The following is an 18,954-nucleotide window of genomic DNA, read 5'->3' as shown; positions in this document are numbered from 1 at the left end:
GAAGAGAGAGAATCCCCAGCAGACTCCCCTCTGTCAACAGAGCCCCACGAGGGGCCAAACCCACAAAACCCGTGAGATCATGACCTGAGCTGAAATCAAGAGTCTGACGCTTCACCAACTGAGCCCCCCCAGGCGCCCCTGCCATTTATCATCTTAGCCCATAACCATGTGCAGGGTGCAGGGGCGGGGAGCACCTCACGTTGTGTCACCAGCACGCACCTGCGCAGCCCCTCCCCAGCCCCTGGCACACATTGGCCTGCCTCCTGCCTTTAGGTTTCCTCCGTTTTTATGCAATGTGGTCACTTCTCTAGTGGGATCACAGAGACCCTGGGTGACTTAGCTGCAGCCTGCACATGGCCTCTTGTGCATCCCCGTCCTGGGCCCATAACCACCCAACCACCAGACAGCCAGCTCTTTATATCTCCGCCATTTCTACGGTCAACTTTAAACCTAAGGACGTGACCAAGTCCTGGCACACCGCCAACACTTGTGCCCCTGTTCTGATTTTACTGAAGCCCTGGAAGGAAGGTCTCATAACCCATTTCTCTCCGGGCACCCTTCAGGCCTGTCTGGATTGTGGCTCGTGGGTCACTTCATGGTGACCCCCAGGACCCTGTTTTTAGCAGGTACCTGTTTTGGTTATGTGTCTGTACCCTTCTGGACTCAGAGCTCTGTGGGGCGGGGCTGTGTCTGTCTGGGTCACCCCCGTGTCCCAGGGCCCAGCCTCATCAGGAGAATGCACATCAAAACCACAATGAGATCCTACCTCACACCCACTATGATGGCTGGAATCAAAAGACAATGAGAGTGTTGGCAAGGGTGTGGCAAAGTTAGAGCTCTTACACACCGCTGGTGGGATGTAACATGGCCCAGCCAGTATGGAGAACCTTCTGGCAACTCCACGGAAAGCTACACATAAAGTCACCATATAGCCTTAGTTCTACCTCCAGACATAGACACGAGAGAAGTGACAGCATACACGTGACACAGACGTTCACGGCAGCACCGTTAACAATAGCTAAGGGGTGGAAACAGCCCAGGAGGCCACCATTAGACAAATCAAAGAAAATGTGGTCCATCCATTCAGTGGAACGTTACTCAGCCATAAGGAAGGAAGGAAGCACTGAGGGGCGCTATGACGTGGGTGAACTTGGGAACTTCATGCTAAGAGAGGGAAGCCAGTCACAAAACTCCACATATTGTGACTGGCTTCCAGTTACATGAAACGTCCAGAATTGGCGAATCCATAGAGGAGGAAAGCAGAGTGGTGGTTGCTGGGTGTTGTGGGAGGAAGGGTATAGGGAGAGACTGCTCAATAGTTAAGGGGTTTCTTTGGGGGGGCAAAATAGTCAAAAATTAGGTTAGGATGATGGGTGCACGACCCTGTGAATAAAGTAAAAATCATTGAATTGTATGCTTTAAAGGGCGGATTTGTGGTATGTGAATTATATCTCAATAAAGCTGTTAAAATACCTTTTTAAGGGTGCCTGTGGCTCAGTCGGTTAAACGTCCTGCTTTGGCTCAGGTCGTGACCTCACAGTTTGTGGGTTGGAGCCACGTCTGGCTCTGCAGGGATTCTCTCCCTCTCCCTCTCTCTGCCCCTTCCCCCACTTAAACACGGGTGTGCGCGTTCTCTCTCTCTCTCTGTCTCTCAAAATAAATAAACTTAATAGCTTTTTTTTTTTAATTTTTTTTTTGACGTTTATTTATTTTTGGGACAGAGAGAGACAGAGCATGAACGGGCGAGGGGCAGAGAGAGAGGGAGACACAGAATCGGAAACAGGCTCCAGGCTCTGAGCCATCAGCCCAGAGCCTGACGCGGGGCTCGAACTCACGGACCGCGAGATCGTGACCTGGCTGAAGTCGGACGCTTAACCGACTGCGCCACCCAGGCGCCCCCTTAATAGCTTTTTAAAAGCATGGCCGTGTTGCCACTTTTCGTGTCTTTTTAAGGATCTTTCAGGGACTGAGGAGGAAGCCTTGCAGTAGGGACCTTGGCCCAGGGAGAGGGGGGTGGCAGGAGGTGCACTGGCTAAGCCCTGAGCTTCAGTCTCCTCTCCAAGGATGGTTCTCAGGTGAGGAATCCTGTCCTACGGCTTCTGGTTTCTCTTTGAAGGATGTGGAGGTGGAGAGGCCTCATGCTGGGTGATCTCCGGTTCTCCCTCAGCCACTAAGGACTCAGGGAAAACCTGCTTGGCCAGAGGGCCCAGCCCGGATTCTCTCAAGACCGGACCCACCTTGTCTGCAAGGGCAGGTTCCCTTGTGGAAGCAAACGGCTCCCCAGACGCTCCTTCACACAGGGCAGGGCTGCGTGGTGCTGGACACTTCTGACATTCTGTGCAGAGCTAGGCTGGGGTGGGCCTTGGGAGCACCCTGGGAAGCACGGATTCCCGGGAGGACTCCCGGTGCTAACAGCTGGTCCTAGCTGAAGGGCCGCGTTAATGTGCACGCTCACACCCCACGCAGGCTATGCCTTCCTTGTTTTTAATTACAGACAGTAGACAGCAGGCAGGGAGCACGGCCTGGCCCACGGGAGCCTGGAATTAGACACACAGAAGAGCAGAGGCTCTTGTCTCTGAGGCCACGGGCCTCTCTTCTGCCTGTGTTTCTCTCCTCCAAGGAGCCTCTGTGAGGCTGCCCAGCCTGGCCTCGAGTTGTCTTCAGCCCGAGCTTCCAGGAACAGCTTGACCAAGGCAATTGGAACCTGCTGCGCCCAGCAGGCCACTGGGACATGAGTCTGAGAAAACAAAGGCAGGCCCCCAGCTCAGAGGGTGGCTGGAGGTCTGGGTGGGTGATGGGGTTCTCTCCAGGTAGATCTGGTAGAGGCGGCCCGGCACTACCCTTGAGGGGACAGAGCCTCTGAAACTCCCACCAGAATCTGAGGCCTGGGGGCTCCCTAAGAAGGGAGGGGGCTCAGACCCAGTTCCCTTACTCAGTTGGGAATGATAAGAAAGCAGAGGCAGTGTGATGTGAGGGCTCATGCGGTCACCGAGAAAGAGAACCTGTAAGGTATGTAGGAAGATTCTAGAAGTCCAGCTGTTAGGGGCTCAGGTGGCAAAGACCTTGATGTGGTCATGGAAATAGGTGGTTGTCCTGGAACAGAGGCAGAAGTCACCGGAGGTGGGATGTTCAGGGTCTGGGTGGTTAAAACAGCGCATCCTAGCATGGTTCTCAAGCCACAGCATCCACGTCACTCGGTGCCCTTCCTGAGCCCAAGAATCTACTTTTTTTTTTCAGTTTGAGACAGAGAGAGAAAGAGAGAACCCATGTTCAGGTGAGGGGGGCAGAGAGAGAGAGAATCTTGAGCAGCCTGTTGTAGGGCTCAATCCCATGACCCTGGGATCATGACCTGAGGCAAAATCAAGAGTCGGATGTTCAACCGACTGAGCCACCCCAAGAATCTGCATTTGGACAAGCACATCATGTAATACCTTTGCTCACCCATGATGCTTGATAGTGTTGGGCCAGAGTGAAAGTGAGCTCGATGACTCTAGGGGAGAGGAAAAGAAAGGCTTAGTCCCGTGTTTGGGGTTGCAAGCACTTCCAAGTTCCCAGGTACTCTAGGGGTACGGAACTGGGAGACAGACAAGGTGTGTCAGCTGACTGGGAAGGGTAGGAAAAGTGTTATAGAAAGGGGAATGCCCAAATGCTATTTCTGGAAGAGGGGCTAATACTTTTTATTTCCACTTTCTCATTCATCTCCACAATAACACACTCAAGGCAAATATTATTGCCTTGCCACTTCACACATGGGGCCCTAAACTTCACTAAGTTGTTTGAGATTATAGTACAGTGCCAGGAGTGGGGTGTAGCACCGAGAAAGTCCATCAAAGGATACTATCAACAGAATGAAAAGGCAACCTTCAGAATGGGCGAAAATATTTCCAAGTCATATATCAGATAAGGAATTGATACCAGAATATATAGAGAATTCCTAAAACTCAACAACAACAAAAAATAAACAACCTGATTAAAAATGGGCAAAGGACTTGAACAGACATCTCTCCAAAGAAGACATACAAGTGGCCAACAAGCACATGAAAGGATGCTCAACATCACTGGTCACCAGGGACATGCAAATCCAAACCACAGTGAGATACCCTTTCACATTCATGATGACGGTTATTATCAGAAACACAGAAACAACAGGTGTGGGTGAGGATGTGGAGAAACTGGAACTCTGGTGTATTGCTGGCCAGAACTTAAAATGGAGCAGTTGTTGTGGACAGTGAGGCAGTGGGTCCTCAAAAAATTACAAATAGAATCACCATATGAATCAGCGACTCCACTTCTGGGCATATGCCTCCCAAAGTGAAACCAAAGTGAAAACGGGGTGGGGGGGGTGCTCAGTGGGTTAAGCATCTTATTTTTTTTTAACGTTTATTTATTTTTGAGACAGAGAGAGACAGAGCATGAACGGGGGAGGGTCAGAGAGAGGGAGACACAGGATCTAAAACAGGCTCCAGGCTCTGAGCTGTCAGCCCAGAGCCCGATGCGGGGCTCGAACTCACGGACCACGAGATCATGACCTGAGCCAAGGTCGGCTGCTTAACCAACTGAGCCACCCAGGCGCCCTAGCATCTGACTTTTGATTTCAGCTTAGATCATGATCCCAGTATCATGGGATCGAGCCCTGCATCGGCTCTGTGCTGATTGTAGAGCCTGCATGGGATTCTTTCTCTCTCTCTCTCTCTCTCTCTCTGCCCCTCCCCTGCTCTCTCTCTCAAAAAAAGTTTAATAAAAAAAAAAGTTGTTTAAAGTATATTTTTTCCAGCTTCAAACTCTAGGCTAACAATTCCAGGACCAAAATGAACAAACAAACAAAAAAACATACAGTTTCAACTTAAAAAAAAAAAAAAAGAATTGCAGGACCTGGACCTGGGAAACCTGTGATTCTCTTTCGCCTTTGTGTTTTGTTTTTTTTTTAATTTTTTTTTTCAACGTTTATTTATTTTTGGGACAGAGAGAGACAGAGCACGAACGGGGGAGGGGCAGAGAGAGAGGGAGACACAGAATCGGAAACAGGCTCCAGGCTCTGAGCCATCAGCCCAGAGCCCGACGCGGGGCTCGAACTCACGGACCGCGAGATCGTGACCTGGCTGAAGTCGGACGCTTAACCGACTGCGCCACCCAGGCGCCCCTCGCCTTTGTGTTTTTAAACACACGTTTTATGTTTCCGAAGTGTAATCTCTCTGGTCCAGTGAGAACCTACTCAGAAAGTCTCTGAGAACCACCCCCCTCCCGCCGGAGATACAGGATCTGTCCTTCTAATCTAGCACCTGGGTGGTTTTCACCTATACCGGTTAGTTAGGGAGCAAAGTCTTACTCCTGCATCCACGTGAGACAAATTCATTAATATGGAAGCAAGCATCACTTAATAGAAACCCACCTTAGGAACATTACATTTAAGGAACTAGGTTTGGGGAGAAGAATCCTCTAATGTAGCTGAGGTGGGGCATCCACAACATGAGAACACTGAAATGTGCCAGGAAACTGCAGACGTCAGATGCTGTGGGTGACGTCTCGCCGGTCCAAGGCTAGAGGGATCAGAAAAGAAAGGAGGCAGCAGAACATATTTGTGAAACCAAGGACGTGTCCATTTAGCTTCCTCTACAAGCTAAAAAGGAAGCAAAGCTTTATCTCAACTGGAAACTAAAATTTTGAGAGATGAGAGCATCACTGTGACCAAATGTGAGAGGCAGTTCTGTGCCCGAAGCATCAACGCCAGGGAAGGCTCAGGTGCCCCCGGCTCCATGTGGGGCCTTCACCGCAGGGCCTCACCTGTGCACGCTGCGGACCCAGGCGCCTGCAGCTGCTGCGTCAGGACAGGTCAGAGTGCTCTCTTTCGTCCTTGTCTCATGTTCGTTAAAAGGGCTCTCTTATAGGTACCGATGCAGAATGCGGGATATGGGGCTCCCAGTCTCCCGTCTCTACCTTTGATCTGTTTGCAGATTCTCATTTATAAAATCTGTTAGAAAAGGGGTTCTTTTGGGGTACAGATTTGGATACACAGATTTGAGTAGAAGGTTTCTTGCTTTTTATTCTAAAATAGTGGCAACATTTTCCTAATTTTGAATACTGTTTGTAATTATTTTAGTTTCATGACTTTTTCATGTTTTAATGCAACATTATCCACTATTTTGTAATCCACTGATTATTTACTGTGCCATCTGGCCCCCTTTGTTCAAGTGTCCTCTCCTGGAAGCAATTCTCCTAAGCCATGAGGACTTCCTGCACTGGGTGTGAATTTGAAAAGAGTGGCTCTCAAACCTGGCTGCACGGTGACCAGACTCAGCACTGTCCTATTTGTCAGTGCTCTGGGGTGGCTTTAAATGTTTTTTGTTTTTTGGGTTTTTTTGAGAGAGAGATCGAGCACGTGCGTGAGCAGGGGAGGGGCAGAGTGAGAGGGAGAGAGAGAATCCTAAGCAGGCTCCTCACCGTCAGCCCAGAGCCTGACACGGGGCTCCACCCCACAACGTTGAGATCATGACCTGGGTGGAAACCAAGAGTCGATGCTTAACAGACTAAGCCCCCGGGTGCCCCTGGGGTGGCTGTAAAGCCTCCAGGGTTTCAGTGTGTGACCAAGTGTGCAAAAGCTGTGAGTGAGCAAAGACCTGGGGAGACAGGAGAGAAGGAATTGAGTTTAAGCCCTGCCCCCGCCCCCCCAAGCAAAAAGACCTTCACTGTCTCTGATTTGGATACAGACTAATGAGCCACTGTGAGTTGTCTACAATTTGAAACAGGACAGATTTTCAAAATATTGTCTCCTTTGTGTGCTCAAATCCGCCTTTGATTTATCTGGTGAATTTTTCATTTCAGGTGCTGTAATTTCAGCTCCAGAATTTCTTTTGGTGTTAGGTTTTCTTTCTTGTTGTCAGTAGTTCACACACTGTCTTCTTGACTTTGTCACTCTCCAGCTCTTTGAGCATCTTTAAGACCATTGCTTTAAAGTCTCTCTAGTAGATCTGACACCGGGTCCTTTTTAGGGACAGATTCTGTTGAATTATCTTTTTCCTTTCAATGGGCCGAAGTCTCCTGTTTGTGTGCCTTGCGATTTGCTGAGCGCTGGACATTCGAATCTCATGATGCGGTTACTCTGGAAATCAGATTCTCCCCCTTCCCCAAGGTTTGCTGTTTTGTTGTCGTCGTTCTTTTCATGGTTGCGGGCTCTGTGCCGGGGGTCAACCTGAGGTGTCCATTTAATGTCTTCCCCGGTCTTTTCTGAGCCTTTCCTTGGACATGTGCCGTCGCTTCCTAACTTCCCCCAAATAGGCAGCTGTTTTTCAATGTCCTAGTCTTTAACGTGTGGCTCCCAAAAGGGGAAAAGTGGAAAACAAAAGGGGGATAAGAGGGCACTTATCCCCTTGAAGTCACTCGAGCTGGAGCTGGAGGGGTGACAGCAATGGCCGCCAGCCTCTGAGTCCGCACCTGTGTGGTCAGAGCATGGCCTCCTGCCGTTTGGGGGACAGGGTCCTTTTCGTCCACCTGGCTTCTGCGGGCCGCTCCAGAAACACGTACCCGGCTGCCTGCCCCATGGCTGGGGCGCGGGACGGGTAGGTGCTGCTGTGCTGCGAGCTGGAATGGACCAAAATCGACGACTTCTCCCGGACACGTGGCAGGCCTCGGGCAGAGTCCACAGTTCCAAAGCAGTCCCATCACACAGGTTCCGCCCCTGCTGTTGTCATCTGGGGGGGAGAGATTCCCGGGGCCCCTGCTCTGCCGTCTTCCCTGAATCCTCTCCAAGGTTATAAGCACCTTAAAAAGAGTGCGATACATAATTCCAAATGGCCCCAACAAAGGCTTCCTCATTTCGCACCTTGACCAGCCTTGTGTCTGGTTTTTATTCTGGACTGGGCACCACCAGTGTGGCTGCAGTCTCCTCTCAAAAGCCACCCCGAGAAGAATACAATAAAAAAGTAGCACTCTTGTTTTTTTTTTGTAATGTTTATTTATTTTTGAGAGAGAGACAGAGCATGAGTGGGGGCGGGGCAGAGAGAGAGGGAGACACAGAATCCGAAGCAGGCTCCAGGCCCTCAGCTGTCAGCACGGAGCTGGATGCGGGGCCTGAACCCACGAACCGTGAGATCATGACCTGGGCCGAAGTCGGACGCTTAACCGGCTGAGCCACCCAGGCGCCCCTAAAAAGTTGCATTCTGTGTAGAGTAGAAATAAAATCAGTTCTGCTGTTTCTGTGGATCAAACACGGTGGCACGGGGCTCAGGAAACTCAGCATCTCGTGCCTGGGGGCTTAGTCGAAGCGCCTGGGGACTCAGTCGGTTAAGCGTCCAACTCTTGGTTTCGGTTCAGGTCATGATCTCGGGGTTTCGCGGGTTTGAGCCCTGCATTGGGCTCTGCTCTGACAGCCTGCTCAAGATTCTCTCTCTCTCTCTCTCTCTCTCCTTCTCTTTCTGCTCCTCCCTTACTTACTCCCTGTATCTCTCAAAATAAATAAGCTTAAGAAAGAAAAACCAGTGTCTTCCCATCAATCTCTTTAGGTGGAAACTCTGGAGCTTTGGCCTGGCTCTTGGCCATCAGTGCCTCTCCCCTTAAGTACCTCCTCCCTGTCCGTGGGTCACAAGTGTCTTGGGAACAAAACCCCAAACCTGAGGAAAACAGCTCTTTTCTTTCAGATGAACAATTCATCAAGTCACAGTCTTAATGAGGAGAGCCAAGGAAGCAATCACACGGGCGGGGGCCGGAGGGCACGCGTTCAGCTCCCGGGAGGCTGGGGTGCCGGTTCCAGGCGGAGCACGGGGACCCCAGGAACGGCTCTAGCACACCGAGTGGGAGGGAGGGAGAGAAACCTGTAAGAAGGAAGAGTCTCGGGGACTTGGTAGCCAGTCGATGTGCATTTGTATTAAAATATTCTCTTCAGTTCAATTTATTTTCCTTTCCTGAATGGTTTTGCAAACGTAAGAATTGTGCTACTTTTTGCCACTGCTCAGACCAAGATCATAGGATTTAAAATACTTTAAGGCGTGTGAATAAAAACAGAAAACTAAAGCTGCCTGAAGCTTTTCTGGAGCCCACCCAGGAAGGCGAGTAGGAGGGAGGCTCTCAGGGGGCTGGAGCTGGGCTTCCCTAGGCAGCGGGCGGTGGCGACGGACCGGCCTCCTGCTCCCGCAGGTTTCAGCGGTCACATGACCCCCATGCGAGAAGCCACATACCAAAGGTCACATGTCGTATGATTCCGTTCATAGGAAATAGCCAGAAAAGGTAAATCCCCAGAAACAGAGAGCAGATTGGTGGTTTCCAGGGGCTGGAGGGAGGGGCTTGGGGAGGAGCGAGGTTTTACTTTGTGGCGATGAAATGTGTGGGAACTGGACAGAAATGTGCGGGCAGAGCAGCGTGACTGCACTGGCTGCCACCAAACTGTGTGCTTTAACAGTGCCGATTCTGTGTCGCACGAATTGTGCCTCAATTTAAAAAGAAAAGGGGAAGGTTCATAAGCAAAACCGCGTGCTTCTAGAGCTAGAAAGCCCCTTGTGCGTGGTGTGCACGCGTGCGTGTGCACGCGTGCGCGTGTACGTGGCTTGGACAGGCACTGGCTTCCTCGGTTCGCTCTGGTCGTGTCTCCCCCGGGCGCGCTGCTTCTCCCCAGCAGGGGCTCTTCCGGCCCAGGGAGCTTCCCTCGGTCACACGGAGTCTGCACAGACCGGTCGGCTTCCGCACACCTTCCTCCCTTTCTTGACTGCTCTGTGACTTGTCGTTTCCTTCGCTGCTAATGCCTTCGGCTCATTCTGTTGTCATCCCTACTGTCCCGAAACAGCTCCCTTTGCAGAGTCACATATTTCTGCTAAATAAGCTCATGGGACATCTTTTTTTTTTTGGTACAAGATCTCACATTCATTTTCCAGTGGATTCTTAGCCAAAGACCGTAAATGAGAGTCATGTTACAATTTCTTTATTTGTTCGTCTCATGTGTGGCTGCCATCTTATTACCCAGTTTTTGTTTGAAATGGTCTCTATTCCAGTTATTTAACGAGTTTTGCTCGCAAGACAGCCTGGTATATCTTCTCCTCTCTCTTATCCTTCCTGCTGATGACCCTCCAGCCAGGCAGCAGGACAAGCCAATGACGCGGAATTTCCATTTCACTTTTTGAAAAGTAAGTAAAGCCCTTTCTAGGTCTTTGAGAATTTTTTTTTTTTTAAGTAATCTCTACACCTCACATGGGGTGCAAACTCACGACCCCAGTATCCAGAGTCACATACCCCACTGACTGAGCCAGCTGGGCGCCCCAGTCTTGGGACTCCTGATATGAGCTCACCGGTGCTTTGAGCTCCGCACGTCCCGTGTCTGGACTCAGCTTCTGCGGGTAACTGTACCCGCTCATTCTGGTCTTTTTAGGTTCGGTCAAATTCTGACTGTCTTCTCTCAGTTTAATTTCATAATGGGTTATTTTTCTCTCTGAATGTTTCATAAAATAATTCCTTGAAAAATTTTATAATCATTCCGTAGACCTCTCTCGAGCTTTTCTCTAGCAGATCGCCCACCCGCGTAGGTTTAGTTTCTTCGAACTGCAGTTACACCCTTGAGCCCAGCCTCTTTCTCAGAGAGTGCCTTGTTGGGTAGACAGTTCCCGTGTCCTTCGCCCAGCCTCCCCTAAAAACGTCTTCCACGACCACAGGGCGCTGTCACCACCAGGGACCCAGGACACCAGGACATGGGGCACTGCTGTCAGCTACACTGCACACTTCATCCAGACTTCCCTCCTCCCCTCCCTCCCTTCCACTTTATATACTATCATCATCTGACAAATTTTAAGAATTGCATGTGTTTCTCTGAAATATTTCACCTATTTTAGTGTTTATTTATTTTTGAGAGAGACAGGGAATGAGCAGGAGAGGGGCAGAGGGAGAGGGAGACACCGAATCCGAAGCAGGCTCCAGGCTTCCACTGTCAGCACAGAGCCTGACGTGGGGCTCGAACCCACGGACCGGGAGATCGTGACCTGATCCAAAGTCGGAGGCTTAACTGAGGGAGCCCCCCAGGCACCCCTGAAGATATTTTAAAACAACACACACCCTCTGCTGCCCGGTCACTGATCTGTCACACTTTCGGGACAGTTAGGTTTGCATCAGAAAGGTGGCAAGGCGCTCGGGTCCCGACAAGGCGGTGGTGGCTGTCAAGCTCCCAGGTGCTTCATGAAAACCAGGCTCTGGCCTGAGCCCCGTGGGGCGTCACCGGGCACCTCTGCTCTCCTCCCCGGTGAGGCTCACAGATGCTTCCGAAGTAGGATTCACGAAGATCTCCTACACTGTTTTGGGCTGTTGTTTTCTATTTTCTCTTTGTTGACTAGTTCTGGAATGTTCCTAGCAGCAGCCTGTCAACCTTGTTCCCCTGCTGCAAGTTAGGGGTTTCATTTTTGCAGCTCAGATGCCCCGCAGCTGGTGTTCCCCTGGCTCTCTCTGGACCTGGGTCCTCACTTCCTCCTCTCTATGGCCCGTGCAGGTGGCCTGTCTCCACACCCCAGCAGCTCGGAGCTCCCGCTTTCTCCCGGTCTCACTGCAGGAGGACTTTCCATTTCTGCTACTGTTCTCACGGATTTGGGGAAAGGGGAAATACTTGTCATGGGCTGGTGGCTCTGCCTGGACTGGGTTAGCGCCTTCTCACCGGGAAAAGCCATGCAGCTTCATGAGCAGGAGCTGATTGGGGCACCTCTTAGGGCCCACCCCTTTTCTTTCCTGTTTTTCTGAATATTTCCTCCCTTTTGTTGTCCTTTTATCTATTTTCATGATTTTGATGTTCAAAACTAAAGCAGTAACAATGTTCCTGCGTGGGGTCTCAGCAATCTGTCAGCCACCTGGACATTCCTGCCCCAATGGCTGAGCAGGTCCTTGCAAACTCAAGGCTCTCAAAGGCAGAAGTAGGGCTGAGAAGGGTGGTATTACCCTTGACCTCTGGATGCCAGGGGCCTTTCCTGAGTCCAGACGAGGCCAGAGAAGGCCTGGAAGGTCGGACCACCGTTCCCACGGCCCAGGGAAACGGGACAGGCAGTAGGTCTGTGGTGCTGGAGTGTGGTTCTGTCCTCCGCGTAGGCGATCTGCATTTTAAGAGCCATCTTTTAGGGGTGCCTGGAGGGCTTGGTCCATTAGGTGAAACTCTGGGTTCCAGCTCAGGTCATGACCTCGCAGTTTGGTGGGTTTGAGCCCTGCATCGGGCTCTGCTCTGGCAGGTGGGGAGCCTGCTTGGGATTCTCTGTCTGCCCCTCCCCCACTCATGCTGGCTTTCTCAAAAAGAACCGAACTTAAAAAAAAGAGCCATCGTTTATGAAATTTAAAATAGTTGCAGAGCTGCTCTGCTGGTGGAGTCTTAGTGCGAGGTGCCAACCAGGTGGGAGCTGCATTTGGTCCACGTCTGGCTGGGCAGACACTGCAGGGCTCACAGTGGCTCTTTACGTAACAATATGGGTGTCGGTTTGAAAGATTAGAAGTGGGCTCAACTGGGTTTTTAGGAGTCCTCAGTCTGGGGCTTTGTGCAGTGTGTGTGAGTGTGGTTAAGTGCCATTTGGGAAGTGGTAAGGTGGTGGACATTTAAGAATTCGATTGTATGTTACAGGAAGTAATGCTCATCTGTAATGAACAATCCCAGATTCCAGTGGTTGAGCCCAGTGAAACTCATCGATGTCACAGTCCGACATGGGGGCTCTGCCTCATGTCGTCAGTCAAGCGTCACGTCCCATCTAGCCGGGAGCCACATCCTAGGCCACATCCCAGTGGATTCTCCACTGTCTTGTTTGCACCTGGTCAGCAGGTGAAGGCAAGCAAGGAGGGTCCGGTGGAGGCCCAAGGGGTCAGGCCTGCAGGTGGGGTGAGTCAGTGTCCCCTACCCTCATTGGCTAGAGCTCGGCCACTCGGCACCAGTGCAGGGTGAGGACACAGAGGCTGGTGGTGGGCCCAGCCTCGGCCACGGGTGATGAGCTGCCCGAAGGAAAGGCTGAGCTCAGAGTACAGGCACACAGACGTTCTTTGCCCCACTCCACCAGGCGAGGGCTACGGCTGGGTCGACGAAGACAGCCGGGGTGGGGGTGAGAGTCATCGGGGGACCAGCACCAAGTGCTCTGGGGCTGGCGCTGGAAGTCCGTGTTCCGGAACTTTACAACCCAAGTTCCTTGAGTGAAGCCTCCGATCTGTCTCCTTGCAGGTTTCCTGGACACGGGGGCAGGCACAGCAGCGGAGGGAGGTGGCCCCGCCTCTTCTCTGCCCGTGACGCTGACCATCTTGTTAGTCACTCCCTGGGGACTTCTAGATTCGCTTCCGGTGGTGGCTGTCACCATACACTGCCTGGCAGAAAAAGCAGACATGTGTTCTCTCGCAGTTTTGAAGGCTAGAAGTCCAAAATCCGTTTTACAGGCCCAGGTCAGGGTCCTGGCAGGGCTGTGCTCCTTCCGGAGGCTCCTGGGGACAGTCCCTCCAGTGCCTCCAGCTTCTGTGAGCTGCCTGTGTCCCTTGGCCTGTGGTGGCCTCTGCTCCTTTGTCTTGTCTCCCGCCTTCTTCTTGTAGAGACACAGGAGATGGCATTTAGAGCCCACCTGGGTAATCTAGGGTGATCTCCCTACCTCAAGATCCTTTTTGCAAAAGAAAAAAAATATTTATTTTGAGAGAGAGAGAGAGAGCATGAGTGGGGAGGGGCAGAGAGAGAGGGAGAGAGAGAATCCCAGGCAGGCTCCGTGCTGTCAGCACAGAGCCCAACACAATGCTTGATGTCACGGACCATGACACCGTGACCTGAGCTGAAATCAAGAGTCAGATGCTTAACCAACTGAGCCACGCAGGCGCCCTGCTGTCTCAAGATCCTTAATGTAATCACAGCTGTATTTTTAAAAAACAGTTTATTTTGGGATGCCTGGGTGGCTCAGTCGTTTAAGTGTCCAACTTCAGCTCAGGTCATGATCTCGAGATTCTTGAGCTCGAGCCCCGCGTCGGGCTCTGTGCTGACAGGTGGGAGCCTGAAACCTGCTTCCGATTCTGTGTCTCCCTCTCTCTCTGCCCCTCCCCTGCTCATGATCTGTGTGTGTGTATGTGTGTGTGTGTATGTGTGTGTGTGTGTGTGTGTGTGTGCGTGTGTGTCTCCTTTCTCAAAAATGAATAAATGTTAAAAAATATTAAAAAAATTTTATTTATTTTTATTTTTTAAAAGGTTTCATTTTTTGAGTAATCTCTACACCCAACATGGGGCTCAGACTCCTCAACCCTGAGATCAAGAGTCACACACTCCACCAACTGAGCCAGCCAATGCCCTGCATTTCTTGTCCTTCTCCTTCTCCTTCTTCTTCTTCTTTTTTAATAAGGTAACATTCACAGGTTTCTGGGGATTAGGGTGATATGCTTGGGGGCCATTTTCTGGCCTAGCACAATTTGGCTTCTTTTGTTTGCGGGAAGTCACGTAACACATTCACCATCTCAGATGAGCTGTCCTTCCTTCTCCTGACTGACCGACGGTTCCAGACCAGAGAGTGCCACTCGGATTCCAGACAGTTGGTGTTTAAAACGATTACAAGCCCACTCTCAGTCATCAGCTCACTTTCGGGGTGAAGTCCTGGGCCAAGAACGCAGGGTTGTATCCACTTAGCAGGCTCTGAGACGTGCCCTGATGGATCCAGGGGAGTGGGCGGCTGGGGGCCGGTGACCAATCTGCCCGCCTTTGCCAGCATGAACAGGACCAGTGGACGTGACTCCACGTGATCCAGTGAGAGTAGGAGGGGAGCCTGTCGCTCCACCCCAGCCTCCAGGACAGAGTGGAACGCTCTCGGGCCTGCAGAGGTCAGGAGAGGCGGTTAAGTAGGAACACCTACTTCTTTTCTCCCAGTCTTGCCGCCACTTCCCTCTCTGCGTGTGTATTTTCATTTCCCTGTACATTCCTGCTGCTGTGTTCTCAGTTGTTCCCTGTGGATCCTCTGAGTAGCTGTGACTCAGAAAACCTAACAACAGCCTGGGACACGGGGGGGAAGTAAGCATGACCCTGTGCTTTAAGGAGGCCCTTCTCATCACCCCAGGCTTGTTTGGGACTTAGTCTCAGTGAGGTCCGTGCTGTTCCCATGATTTCTCACAAAATCTTCCCGGTAGGAAGCAGGAGACCAGGTCGGACCTGCGGGCGGGGAAGCTGGCCGACCGGGTGTGTGCCCCCAGGGCCACCTGCTCTCATCCACCAGGCCTTCCCTTTTGGGGTGTTTCAGGTCCCACCGCACTGAGATGGGAGCAGAACCTTGGGGCCCTGCAGTTCTCTGCCCTGAGTCCCTCCTGCAAGAGGCCTGGGCACACAGGGCTCGCTGGTTTCGTACAAGGGTCCTCACGGCTCACCATCCCACCGGGCATAGGGCTCCATGCACACCCAGACCGCCAGCATGCAGGCGCGGTGCACCTGCTAGGGCCCCTGGGGGCTCACCTGGGTCGGGGAAGAGCTCTGTGAATGGGCCGAGGCTGGGAAGCACTTGGCAAGTCAGGGAGCGGCATGTCCAGCACGTCCTTCGGTCCTTCGGTCACGATGTGTCTGAGAGACTGCGCCCCGACCAGCAGTCCCGGCTGCCGCCCTGGGCCTGGGGTACCTGCGGCGGGAGCGGAAGGCGGGCCTGCGGAGGCTTCGGGCACACGGTGGGCCTGTTTCCGCCTCACCGGAGACCAGGTGAGGTTCCTGACACGGCTCACTTCTGCATCCTGCTTCTCAGGGCCCCGCCCGCATCGGGACGGGCAGCCCCCCCCCCCCCCCCCTGACTCCCCAGGTCGTCGGAAAACGAAGGTGCGGAGGGACCGCCGGCATCACCGGGGGCGGGGGGGAGGGCAGACCCAACCCGGGCCCCCACGAGGGGGGTCCCCAGGCCTCGCGCAGACCTCGGCCGTGGACGGCACCCTGTCCTCTGCTCTCCGTGGCGGCGCACCGCGTCCACACGGCCCCTCGCCCAGGCACAGGTCGGGGGACGCGTCTGGTGCGTCCCTGGCTCTCGAGGCGCGGTCTCACCACGCAGGTGTTTCCTAAGCGGGGAGGGGCGGGCCGGGCCGGCGGAGCAGCATCGCCGCGGCGACCCTCAATCCACCACTTCGTTCTCCGTCTAGCTCCGACCCCTCCCTGACAGACAGGTGCGCTCTAGGACCCAGCGCCTCTCGGCCTGCCGCCTGGGTGGGCGGGTCCCCTGCATTGTGACGTCACTCGGAGGCGGGGCTGCGGCGCTGGGACGGACAGACGGAAGGTGCACGCAGAACAGACCGGGCGGGGCCGGCGCGGGCGCGGGTGCGGGCGCGGAGGGTAAGGGCCGCGCCTCGGATCCGCAGGCCGCGTGTGGACGCGGGCGCGGCGCGGGGACCGCCCTCCCCTGGCTCGGGGCTCGGGGCTCGGGGCGGGCGGTGGGTCCCAGGACTGAGTGTGTCTCCCCACCCCCGGGCCGTGCGTCCCACCCCAGACCGAGCCACCCCGCTCTCCTGCTGAGCGCGCCCCCCGGGCCTGAGCGCGCCCCCGGGGCCGAGCGCGTCCGCAGGGCTGAGCGCGCCCCGGGGCCGAGCGCGTCCCCAGGGCTGAGCGCGCCCCCGGGGCCGAGCGCCCCACCAGGGCTGAGCGCGTCCCCAGGACTGAGCGCGCCCCCAGGACTGAGAGCCCCACCGGGGCTGAGCGCGCCCCCGGGACTGAGCGCGCTCCGCCCCACCCCGGCCGCGTGTTCCCGCTGGGACGCAGCCATCGCCCGCCCCCGGACTGAGCGTGCTTCCCAGGCCCGCGTCCACCGCCGTGCGCCCCGCGCCGCTTTCCCCCCGCGGGTGCCGGTTCGCGTGCGCAGGGCTCCCGGAGGCGCCGGTGTCTGAGGAGGGGGTCGTGCCGCCGCCGTGAGCCTCCGCGGGCTTCCGGGAGCGCCCTGGGAGCGCGCCCCTCGCTTTGCCTCCAGGGCCCTGCGCCGGAGTTCACCTCCTTTCCTCTCTCGCCAGGCCCCGATGGTGGAGGACTGCACAAGGTAGCGGCGGCGATGTGGGGGTGACCGTCAGCGCGCGTTCCAGGACCGTGAGAGCGGAGGGCCCCCGGGCCAGGTGGACGTCAGTCGGGATGGAAGCAGAAGGCTTGGATTGGCTTTTGGTCCCCTTGCACCAGCTGGTGTCCTGGGGGGCAGCCGGGGCCATGGTCTTCGGAGGGGTCGTGCCCTATATCCCACAGTACAGGGACATCCGGAGGACTCAGAATGCTGAGGGCTTCTCTACCTACGTGTGTCTGGTGCTCCTGGTGGCTAACATTTTACGGATCCTTTTCTGGTAAGTTGGGAGCTTTCTGTGGGGGTACTTCCAGGGTGATGGCTTTCTCTTTTTGGGGTTTCGGAGTGGGGTGGTGGTGCAGGCGGCTGTACTTCCTAGGAGGGAGCTGGTGAAGTGGGCGGGACTGTTCCCCGGAGAAAATGGTGGGATTGGAGTGGAGAAACTTACTGTAGTCTCACGTCCGCGTCTTCATTTTCTGTCCTTCTTACGTTGTCAAATATTTTCCCACGGACTTCTGTGTGCTGGATAAGGTCCTAGAACTGGGTCCCTGTCCTTAGAATTTGCATGGGAGTGGGAAAGAGAAAACAAGGAATGAGTAAGTGATTAAGATGAAGAAAAAGGGATGAGCTGTAGGAAGGGGACCTCACAGCCTGACCACTGACCAGTGGAGCCCCTTAGGAGGGGACATCACAGCCTGACAGGAAAGAGCATTCAGGGGTCATGTACAGGGACGGTGGTCCCCTCAGCCTTCCTGTTGTGTGTACGGTTTTGTTTTGTTTTGTTTTAATAGGAAAGTCAACTTTCTGGATAATACTTAAGAGACTATTTTTTCTTGCCACTCCCAGCCCAGCTTCCTCTTATTATCATTTGCATTCGGGTAAGGAACCGGAAATTAATTTTAACAGTTGCTAAAGTGAGACATGTTTGGGAGGGGGAGTTTTTAGAGGAAATGAAATGAGATCTTGGAGCCTCATTCTAAGACTAAAAAGGTCTGGAACTTTCCTTTCTACTTGGTGGCGCCCGGACCCTCTGTGAGCACAGATAGTGAGGAAAGTTGCTCCGGAGGGTGGGTGGGTGTGGAGGCCGGATAAGGGCACCAGGCGGGGGTGTCCAGAGCTCTGCTTCTGGCCCTTCCTTCTGACTTGTTCGTTACTGAGTAATCACGTTTTTTGCTAGTTCTTTTTCTTAAGTTTATTATTTATTTTGAGAGAGAGAGAAAGAGAGCGATCAGGGGAGAGGCAGAGAGAGGGAGAGAGAGAGAGAGTCCTAAGCAGGTTCCACAGTCGGCTCAGAGCCTGGTGCGGGGCTTGAACTCACAAACTGAGAGGTCATGACCTGAGCTGAAATCAAAAGTCAGACTCTTAACCGACTGAGCCACCCTGGCTCCCCAGCTAATTCATGTTTGAGTCCGCCTTACGGAGGTACGATTTTCGTGGAATAAAAGCATCCATTGTAAGCGTACAGTTCGATGAGTTTTGACAACGCCCCCTTCCCGTCACCATCACAACCAAGAGATGACTGTTCTGAGTCCCGAAGTTCTCTCCTCTGTGTTCCATCCAGCCGTGGCCCCATGCCTTTGATTTGTGTCCACTGTGCGTTAGTTTTGCCCTCGTCCGGGGCTTTTAAAAGGTGAGCTGGTAAGTTGGCTCCTCCCCGGAGAATGTGTCACACCGCCAGGTTTGTCTCTGGGCCGGGCTGCTTTGAAAGGAGGGCCAGTGGGTGCTTAGTTTTTTCTTTGGCACAAGTTGAAGAACCCCATTTTGAAGATTCTTCTTTTTCCTTTGGGGACAGAGCTCACTCACTTCAGGGTGACACGTGGCTTCCCTTTTCTAAAATGGCCTTAATCCGGTCTAAGGTTGAACGGAAGCAGGTCCCAAAATGCAGTAGCCTCTGACACAGTTGTTAACCCTGAGCGCACTGGAGGGCACTCAGGGAGCCCCTGGCCTGCCACCTGCCTGGTGTCACAGCGTTGGCCAGGAAGGGCACTTCATTAGGCGCTGGAGTGAG

The 18,954-nt window shown here is 53.6% G+C and overlaps 1 protein-coding gene across 5 annotated transcripts in view; it reads left to right on the top strand.

Annotated features, from left to right (window-relative positions):
* The first annotated feature begins 16,550 nt into the window (after positions 1-16,550).
* The window catches only part of SLC66A2 (solute carrier family 66 member 2), a 51,560-nt gene continuing 49,156 nt past the window's right edge, over positions 16,551-18,954 (top strand). For 4 of the 5 annotated variants that reach the window (XM_025931074.2, XM_086683295.1, XM_025931075.2 and 1 more), the window contains exon 1: positions 16,551-17,226. In XM_025931074.2, the coding sequence (XP_025786859.1) occupies positions 17,024-17,226 (203 nt within the window). In that variant the 5' untranslated portion in view covers positions 16,551-17,023. The remainder of the gene's footprint in view (positions 17,227-18,954) is intronic. The other variant, XM_025931073.2, reaches the window with a different exon arrangement.

The sequence above is a fragment of the Puma concolor genome, chromosome D3 (assembly GCF_028749965.1).
Source record: "Puma concolor isolate L17-30 chromosome D3, mPumCon1.1.hap2, whole genome shotgun sequence".
Taxonomy (NCBI): Eukaryota; Metazoa; Chordata; class Mammalia; order Carnivora; family Felidae; genus Puma; species Puma concolor.
This window is presented reverse-complemented; position numbering and strand designations above follow the sequence as displayed.